At 41.4% G+C, this 9,735-nt stretch overlaps 1 protein-coding gene across 1 annotated transcript; it reads right to left on the bottom strand.

The window, feature by feature from the left end:
• Positions 1-871: 871 nt before the first annotated feature.
• haus4 (HAUS augmin-like complex, subunit 4) lies at positions 872-9,446 on the bottom strand. Its single transcript, XM_029709381.1, has 9 exons — positions 9,011-9,446; positions 8,621-8,760; positions 7,579-7,710; positions 6,301-6,441; positions 5,745-5,841; positions 3,796-3,941; positions 3,584-3,714; positions 3,362-3,430; positions 872-1,708 (listed from the first exon to the last, which is right to left on the bottom strand). Exons 1-9 carry the CDS (start codon positions 9,078-9,080, stop codon positions 1,525-1,527), a joined length of 1,110 nt encoding a protein of 369 aa, XP_029565241.1. The 5' UTR covers positions 9,081-9,446; the 3' UTR covers positions 872-1,524.
• Positions 9,447-9,735: the final 289 nt, after the last annotated feature.

Here is a 9,735-nt window from a genome sequence, read left to right as displayed (position 1 = left end):
AAGCTAACTATCAATGAACTGACAGGTAGCACAAAGCTAGTCAGCACAATATGATTGATATTACATAGAATGGGGTGTTCTGTGTTTAGACTTGCTGTCACTTTGTGTAACATTAGTTAGCTAAGTTAACTTGATAGGAATGCTAGCTGTCTGACTATCCAATAAACATTCAAATGTCACTTAGCGTCCCTGTAATGCTTAGAGAATATCTCATTTCAAGTGTTATTGAAGTTATGTGGTTGCAGATTCACCTGCCTCATCTAAAACCTACTATTTTGGGGTTTTACTATTTTGTAAAAATTGTATTTAACCTTTAACCAGGAAAAGTCCATTGAGACCCAGAGTCTTTTTCAAGGGAGACCTGGCCAAGAAGGCAGCAACAATCAATACATTACAGAATGAAATCATATAACAATACAACATGATCCAGCCTATAGGCAGTATCTCAATGTGTGTGAAACACTTGATAGTGTATGTGATGTAGAGGTCTACTTTCTTGGGGACCTGAATATTGACTGGTTTTCATCAAGCTGTCTGATCAAGAGAAGCTTCTCACTGTAACTAGTGCCTGTAATCTGGTTCAGGTTATAAAACGATCTACCAGGGTGTTTACAAACACTACAGGAACAAGATCATCCACATGTATCGATCACATTTTTGCTAATACTGTAGAACATTGTTCTAAAGCTGTATCCGTAAGCATTGGATGCAGTGAACACAAAATAGTGGCTAAATTTAGGATTGCCAAAGCTCCAAAAGCTGGGCCTAAAATATTGTATAAGAGATCATACAAAATATTTTTGATGTGACTCATGTGGATTATGTTAAAAATATGTTGGTCTGATGTGATTAATAACACACATCCAGATGCTGCAGTTGATGAATTTATTAAATTGCTTCTTCCAATTATAGATAAACATGCACCTGTAAGAACTGTTAAGGTTCCATGGATTGATGAGCAATTGAAAAATTGTATGGTTGAAAGATGGGGCAAAAGGAGTGGCTAATAAGTCTGTCTACACATCTGATTGGCTGACTTACTGCAAATTGAGAAATTATGTGACCAAACTCAACAAAAAGTAGAAGAAACTGTATCATGAAGCCAAGATCAACATTTTCGAGTACTTTAAATAAAATTATGGGCAGAAAGACAAATTCAACTCCATATTTCATCAAATCAAATGGTTTATTCATCACAAAATCATTGATGTTGCCAATTATTTTAATGATTACTTCATTAGCAAAGTGGGCAAACTTAGGCAGGAAATGCCAACAATTACATGAAAATGTAGGATTCTGAATTTACTGTTATGTTATATCAGAGTGGGATTATTAAAATGAACAACAATCAAGACAACACCAGGTAATCATACATTTTATAACAAAAAACAAACAAAACCATAATTTTACACTATGGAGATAGCTAGTCAACAAAAAAGTGTGAAGAGAATTCTCTTGAAAACTTCCGGACAAGACTCTTAACTGTGTTTTTCTGAAACAGAACTGTCTGATGTCAATTCCGAGTTAGTCCGTGTGCTGAGAGAATTCCTTCAGAGCCCAACTCTTGGTGTCAATCTCCTGACGTAGTCTGGAATATTCCTCAGCTAGAACCTCAAATTCCTTGCCAAATATCTCAAAGGATGACAGTTTGCACTCCACAGACTGCTTCTCTAACTGGGAGGCATTCAGCTCCGTTTCCAGTTTCTCCCTGCAATGAAGACACACAAGAACAAGGACTGAATGAGAGGCAGGTGTAACAACAATGAACAAAAATATAAAATGCAACAATTTCAAGATTTTACTGAGTTACAGTTCATACAACGAAATCAGTCAATTGAAATAAATTCATTAGGCTCCAATCTATGGATTTCACATGACTGAGAATACAGATATGCATCTGTTGGTCACAGATAGTTTTTTAAAAAGTGTGGGCGTGGATCAGAAAACCAGTCAGTATCTGATATGACCACCACTTGCCTCATGCAACACAACATCTCCTTCGCGTGGAGTTGATCAGGCTGTTGATTGTGGCCTGTTGTCTCACTCCTCTTCGATGGTTGTGTGAAGTTTCTGGATATTGGCAGGAACTCGAACATACTGTCGTACACATCCATCCAAAGCATCCCAAAAATCATGAATGGCCATGAAAGAACTGGGACATTTTCAGGTTCCAGGAACTGTTTACAGATCCTTGCGACATGGGGCCGTTCATTATCATGCTGAAACATGTGGTGATGGCAGCAGATGAATGGCATGACAAGGGCCTCAGGATCTCGTCACGGTATCGCTGTGCATTAAAATTGCCGTAGTAGATCAAATGCAATTGCGTTCATTGTCCGTAGCTAATGCATGCCCATAACATAACCCCACGCCACCATGGGGCACTCTGTTCACAAAATTAACTCACCCACACAACACCATACACGCTGGCTGCCATCTGCCCAGTACAGTTGAAATCAGGATTCATCCGTGAAGAGCACACTTGCATGCCAGTGGCCATCAAAGGTGAGCGTTTGTCCACTGAAGTCGGTTACGACGCCAAACTGAAGTCAGGTCAAGATCCTGGTGAGGACGACGAGCATGCAGATGAGCTTCCCTGAGACGTTTCTGACAGTTCGTGCAGAAATTCTTGGTTATACAAACCCAGTTTCATCAGCTGTCTGGGTGGCTGGTCTCAGACGATCCCGCAGGTGAAGAAGCCGGATGTGGAGGTCCTGGGCTGGCGTGGTTACATGTTGTCTGCGGTTGTTAAGCTGGTTGGACATACTGCCAAATTATCTAAAACTACATTGGAGGCAGCTTATGGTAGAGAAATGAACATTCAATTCTCTGGCAACAGCTTTGGTGGACATTCCTGCATTCAGTATGCCAATTGCACACTCTGTCAACTTGAGACACAAGCATTTCGCTACACCCGCAATAACATATGCTGAACACGTGTATGTGACTAGTAAATTTGATTTGATCTGTGGCATTGTGTTGTGTGACAAAACTGCACATTTTAGAGTGGGCTGGTGCACCTGGGTAATGATCATGCTGTTTAATCAGCTTCTTGCTATGCCACACTTGTTAGGTGGATGGATTATCTTGGCAAAGGAGAAATGCTCACTAACAGGCTAACAAGCTTTTTGTGAGTATGGAACATTTCTGGGATCTTTTATTTCAACTCATTAAACATGGGACCAGCACTTTACATGTTGCGTTTATATTTTTGTTCAGTATATGTGGCCATGCTAAAAAAGACAGAAGCTAACTCCTTGATCCTGCTTTGTAGTATACCCCTCTGGTGTTGAGATCCCCAAGAGTGGTTGATATGATAATGACGTATTGAGTTGCTGGGCAGTGGAAGCATTTGACTCACCTTATTTTTTTATGGGCAGATATTGTGTCTGCTGTGTAGGTATCTAGCTGAATTTCCAACATCTCAGCTCTGTTGTGAAGACAGATAGTTAAGGAAATGTAAAATATATATGAAGACTGAACATTACTGATTGACATGCATGAAAAATGAATTCCTAACACGGTGAATTGCATTTGAAGGATCCCAGTGTACAGTAGGCATGAACACGGCGGACTATCGCACCTGATCTTCTGCATGATGATCTCACATTTGGCTTCAAAGTAATCAATCTTTTTCCTGTCCAGCTCTTTCTGGGCTTTCAGCCTGTGGTCCAGGATCAGGGACTGGAGAATCTGGATGCACCCTAACAGCTCCTGGAGAGAGAACACATCGATCGTGAGTGAAGATCACAACATGCGAGACTAATACATATAACCATGTGGTGAGCGTCTTACAGAGAGGTAGCAGTGAGTCTGCCTTTGCAGCAGGGAGGCACTCTCACGGCTCTTCTCCTTCAGACTCTCTGCTTTTTTCTTTTCTCTCTCCAGGAGGCCAGACAAGCGAGACAGCTTCATGTTCTTCAGCCCTTCACTCTCATCCTCTGTCCAAGAAAGAAGAGGAGTGTTATGTTTCACAATTCACACAGGTGAGCTGCTATGCCATAAAGCCAAAAACTGCCACATTATGCCATAAAGCTAAATAAATACTGCCACATTTGCTAATGCCTGTCAGTGTCCATTACATAGTAAGACACTCACACACAGTCAGAAGTAAGATCCTATATATACAGTGGGCTCCAAAATTACTGGCACCCCTGACTGGCAATGCACAAACAATATTTAAAAAATAAACAATATAATTATAGAGAAACTCAAAATACCAACATGTGAGAAATACTTTATTAAAGTTTCAATGGAACCCACCAAAATCATTTATTGATTTAATTAAAAAATCAATGTCTTCCAAATCATGGTTTCACAATTAATGGCACCCTTAAAGATTATTGTAAATAACATCTACCAAAATTAAACCAGGAATTAAATTCCACTTATTTATGTTTATCTAAGTCTTAAGGAACTATATTGAGGCATTACATCACTTCCCGTTTCACTAGGGTATAAAAATTCGGTAACATGCATGCAATTTCCCTTTGTCATCCAACACCATGAAGAAAACAAAAGAACTGGCAGTTTAAAAGAGACAGATGGTCATAGACCTTTATAAATCTGGTAATGGCTACAAGAAGATCGACAAACGATTGAATATACCACTGAGCACTGTCAGAGCAATTATGAAAAAATTCTAAAGATATGGAACAGTTAAACCTCACAGGTAGAGGACGCAAATGCATTTTGCCACCCAGGGATAGGGCGGATGGTGAGAAAAGCAACAAAATCCCCAAGAATCACTGTGAAAGAATTGCAGGCCTTGGTGGCGTCTTGGGGTCACCAGGTTTCAAAAAGCACCATTAGACGCCACCTTCACAACCACAGGCTTTTTGGAAGGGTTGCCAGAAGAAAACCCTTTCTGACCCCAAGACACAGACGCAAGCACTTGGAGTTTGCCAAACGTCACTTAAATTATGACTGGAAGAAGGTGCTCTGGTCAGATGAGACCAAAATTGAACGTTTTGGTCAGATACAGCATCGGCATGTTTGGCGTCGAAACAGAGATGCATACAAGGAGGCACCTCATACCCACAGTGAAATATGGTGGTGGGTCAGTGATGTTTTGCGGCTGTTTTAATTCCAGAGGTCCACGGGCAGTGGTTAAGATTGATGGCGTAATGAATTCCACCAAGTATCATGCAATTTTGGCTGACAATCTGGTTGCCTCTGCCAGAAGGCTGGGACTTGGCCGTAGGTGGACTTTCCAACAAGACAATGACCTAAAACATACCTCAAGATCCACACAGAAATGGTTCTGTGACAAAATCAATGTTCTGCCATGGCCATCCAGTCACCGGACCTCAATCCAATCGAAAACCTGTGGGCTGAGTTGAAGAGGGCAGTTGATAAGCGCAAACCCAAGAATGTGAAGGATCTTGAAAGGATCTGCATAGAGGAATGGTCCAAAATCCCTCCAAATATGTTCCTTAACCTTAACATGACAGGAAAAGACCTCATCCTGTTATCCTTGTCAGAGGTGGTTGCACTAAGTACAAAATGAGTGCAATAATTATGAAACCTTGATTTTAGGGAAATGTATTTTGTATTAAATAATTTTATGATTTTGGTTGGTTCCATTGACACATTAATCAAGTACAGTATTTCTCACATTGGTAATTTGAGTCTCTATATAATTATACTGTTTACATTTTTTAAAGTATTGTTTGTACATTGCCAGTCAGGGGAAAATATAGGCTACATGTCTCCGTTTTGGTAAAAATCTGCTGTCTCTTTACCCCATTCAGGCTGATAGTAGCAGAGGACGCTGAAACATTTCTTCTTCAGATGCTTTTCTAGTTCTCTAGGCAGTCGCTGTTTCATTTTCCACACATCCTGTTTAGAGAAACATGAATCATTCCAAGAAAATAGTTTATAAAACATGTTTAGTTTGTGTGGGAGTGAGAGCAGTTACCAGAGCTGTAGAGAAGCAGTGTGTGTGTGTGATGGTGTACCTAAATATGAAAAGCACTCGCATATCTGAGATTACTTGTTGCAGGTGGATGGGAATTATTAAATAATACCTTGAAAGAAAACAAAAAAAACAATGCGCTTGCCGGTACATCTACCATCCCCTGACTAGCTGTCTCGGCTCGAACCATTAACTGTCCCTCTCCATCTTCGGAGGATCCAGCTTTCAAAGACTTGGCCTCTATTGGTTGACCTTTCATGATATATTTCTTGTTTTTCTTCTTCTCTTGAATCGCTTTTAGATTCTATGAAAGCGCTATAGAAACGTACTCAATTATTATTAATAAAGTTGAAGTATCAGGCTCACGGACAAAGAGTACCTACCTGCTCTTGTGGCATCAGCTCGAGCACCTGTTGGGCACTCAGCCCTAAAACAGGGGGCTGGTCCTGGCTGGCGGTGGCACTCGGGTCCAGCTGCCTGACACACTGGGCCACCACCAGACACTGCTTCACAGTCTCATAGAACTACCAGGGGGAAACCAGAATTAGGTTTATTCTAAGATTATACAGTACTTTGAATGATCAATTTCAAATCAAAGTCTATTTATCCTAGGATTATACAGTACTTTGAATGATCAATTTCAAATCAAAGTCACACTGGGTGGTTAAACTACTTCAATAATGAACATCTTAGTTACAGTGCATTTGGAAAGTATTCAGACCCCTTGACTTTTCGACATAGTTACATTGCAGCCTTACTCTAAACTGGATTAAATTGTCCGTCCCCCCCATCAATCTACACACAATACCCAATATTGACACAGCAAAAACAGGTTTAGACATTTTTGCAAATGTATTTACAATAAACTGAAATATCCATTTACATAAGTATTCAGGCATGATGGAGGCCAATGTGTTCTTGGGGGCCTTCAATGCTGCAGAAATGTTTTGGTTACCCTTTCCCAGAGCTGTGCCTCGACACAGCAAAGTACAGAGAGGTCCTTGATGAAAACCTGCTTCAGAGCGCTCAGAACCTCAGACTGGGGCAAAGGTTCACCTTCCAACAGGACAACGACCCTAAGCACACAGCCAAGACAACGCAGGAGTGGCTTTGGGACAAGTCTCAATGTCATTGAGTGGTCCAGCCAGAGCCCGGACTTGAACCCAATTGAACATCTCTGGAGAAACCTGAAAATAGCTGTGCAGCAAAGCTCCCCATCAAACCTGACAGAGCTAAAGAGGATCTGCAGAGAAACTCCTCAAATACAGGTGGCCAAACTTGTAGCGTCATACCCAAGAAGACTCGAGTCAAGGGTCTGAATACTTATGTAAATGTGTTATTTCCGTTTTTTTTCTTCTTTCCTAAACCTGTTTTCGCTTTGACATTATGGGGTATTGTGTGTAGATTGATGAAAAAAACAACAATTTAATAAATTTTAGTATAAGGTTGTAACATAGCAAAATGTGGAAAAAGTCAAGGGGTCTGAATACTTTCCGGATGCACTGTATATCATTTTGCATTAATGGGTGTAAGCTAAAGGGATCATACTACTACAGTAAGTGTACTGTGTGCTGCTCTGCTAGACATGCAACAACAATAGAGCAGGCTAGAGTTCTGTATAGCTGAGTCAATTGAGCAAAGAGTATTGTTCTGTATTATACCGTGTCGTCCTCTGGGGCCACAGTGGAGTGATGCTTTCTGACACAGTGCTCCTGGATCATCTCCTGCAGTAGCCTGTACATGCTCTCCGAGCACAGCCAGCTAAGCCTCTGTGTCTGCAGGTCCCTCTCAGCCTGGATTTAAACAACAATCTCAGCCATTTAAAGCCATTCCCACAACACGCACCCTCACAGAGTAGTCCCAAGTCCAAAACATGGTCTTAAATGACTCTATGGCAGCTCAAATGACAACACTCCAGTACAGTGTAATAACACAAGTCTAATTTCTCACAGTAATAGAAATGTAATTGTATTATTATGAGATGGAGAATTTAATGCTCTTGGATGTACCAGCAAAAAATAAAAAATAAAAATAATTTTTTAAATGTATGAGCATTTAAAAAAATGCTCATACAGTGCATCTTATCCAGAGCGAGCGTCTGCTAAATGACTAAAACGTAAATGTGAGCCTGAGCCAAGCACTTGTTTAAATATTATTCTCTCATTACTTTTACCCCTTTTTCTCTCCAATTTCTTGGTATCCAATTGGTAGTTACAGTCTTGTCTCATCGCTGCAACTCTCGTACGGAATCGGGAGAGGCGAAGGTCGAGAGCCGTGCGTCCTCCGAAACACAACCCAACAAAGCCGCACTGCTTCTTGACACAATGCCCACCTAACCCGGAAGCCAGCCGCACCAATGTGTCGGAGGAAATACTGTGGACCTGGCAACGTGTCAGCGTGCACTGCGCCCGGCCCGCCACAGGAGTCGCTAGTGCGCGATGGGACAAGGACATTCCGGCCGGCCTAACTCGGACGATGCTGGGCCAATTGTGCCCCGCCCCATGAGTCTCCCGGTCATGGCCGGCTGCGACAGAGCCAGGATTCGAACCCAGAATCTCTAGTGGCACAGCTAGCACTGCGATGCAGTGTCTTAGACCACTGCACCACTCGGGAGGCCACTTGTTTAATTCTTACAATATGTCTTGATATACTAAGGTTTGGATCATTTATTGATGATAAGTCGTGTGTGTGTCTGTGTAGTACCTTCTCCAGCTCTTTCTTCAGTGTGACAGTAAGGCCAGTGCGGTCCACATGCTGTGACAGCGTTGCCAGGAGCTTGCAGAATAGAGGATGCTGGGTCAGGTCTTCTTCTGTCAGCTGACACAGTGGGAATGAGGCAAGGACTGAAATACAAAGTTGTTACAGGTGAAAACATGCATAATGATTATGGTTTGATGTATGCTACCTCCAGGATGACACTACCATACTTCTCAAATTACCAAAACAAAAAGTATTGACTCAACAGTTAAAAAGTAGGCGATATACACTACTGTGTGTTAATCTAGTTACTAACAATAACATCAGAAATAGGCTAAAACATAGCTATGACACTTTCACTTGTCTTTATTGCAGGCTGATTGCAAGACGGAAAACCTTGTTGATGCAAGTCGTCTGCTTTTCCCAGTGATGGAACACTCGCAGAATCATCATACGTGGACATCATCACTTGACCAAAGACCCCTCCTCATCTGACATACAAAGACGCTCCTGGATAAACGTAAGATGCTAATAAAAAAAAGTATATGATACCGGTCTACCGTTATCAAAAGCACACAAACTAGCCTAGCAAGCTAGCTAATTTAGCTAGCTGTCTTATGTTGATAACGTTAGCTAGTCGTCATCTGGTTCGTTGCAACACAACAGAAGATAGCTAATGTTAATCAGATTGTAACGGTTGTTTACACAGGGTGTAGCAGAACATATTGACAAAACAAACTAAAATCGTTGGCGACCAAACTTGGATGCAAATAACAATTGACTGAGCTGAGCTAGCAACTTCCTTCTCCAGCTCCCGCGCTTCTGTGCAAACAGTCATCTGATTGGTTAATGCCACAAGGCATTCAGGGTAAAACAGGAAGGCAAATCATAACAGCAGCCCACAGTTCTGATAATACTTCAGTGGAGCCGACCCACCTCTAGTTACGTTCATATACACCTCAGGGATTACATTTTTATCAGATATGATCATCTTCTTTCCAGAACAGATACAGAAACATGGCACATTGTTTCATCTTAAATCACATGTGGATTAGTTTGGCTCAGTCAGTTATCACTTTATGTTGTACTTTATGGGCCATTAAACTAAACGAAGTGATAGC

This window comes from Salmo trutta, chromosome 23 (assembly GCF_901001165.1).
Source record: "Salmo trutta chromosome 23, fSalTru1.1, whole genome shotgun sequence".
Classification (NCBI taxonomy): domain Eukaryota; kingdom Metazoa; phylum Chordata; class Actinopteri; order Salmoniformes; family Salmonidae; genus Salmo; species Salmo trutta.
The sequence above is the reverse complement of the archived record's forward strand: the minus strand, read 5'-3'. Positions and strand labels throughout refer to the sequence as shown.

What these genes read in the sequence shown, in the direction of transcription:
- haus4 (XM_029709381.1), bottom strand. Translation starts at nt 9,080, where the DNA reads ATGATGTCCACGTATGATGATTCTGCGAGTGTTCCATCACTGGGAAAA. An exon ending in TGAAGAAAGAGCTGGAGAAG is followed by an intron (nt 7,711 to 8,620) that starts GTACTACACAGA and finishes GTTTAAATCCAG; the next exon opens with GCTGAGAGGGACCTGCAGAC. An exon ending in TGGCCCCAGAGGACGACACG is followed by an intron (nt 6,442 to 7,578) that starts GTATAATACAGA and finishes TCCCCCTGGTAG; the next exon opens with TTCTATGAGACTGTGAAGCA.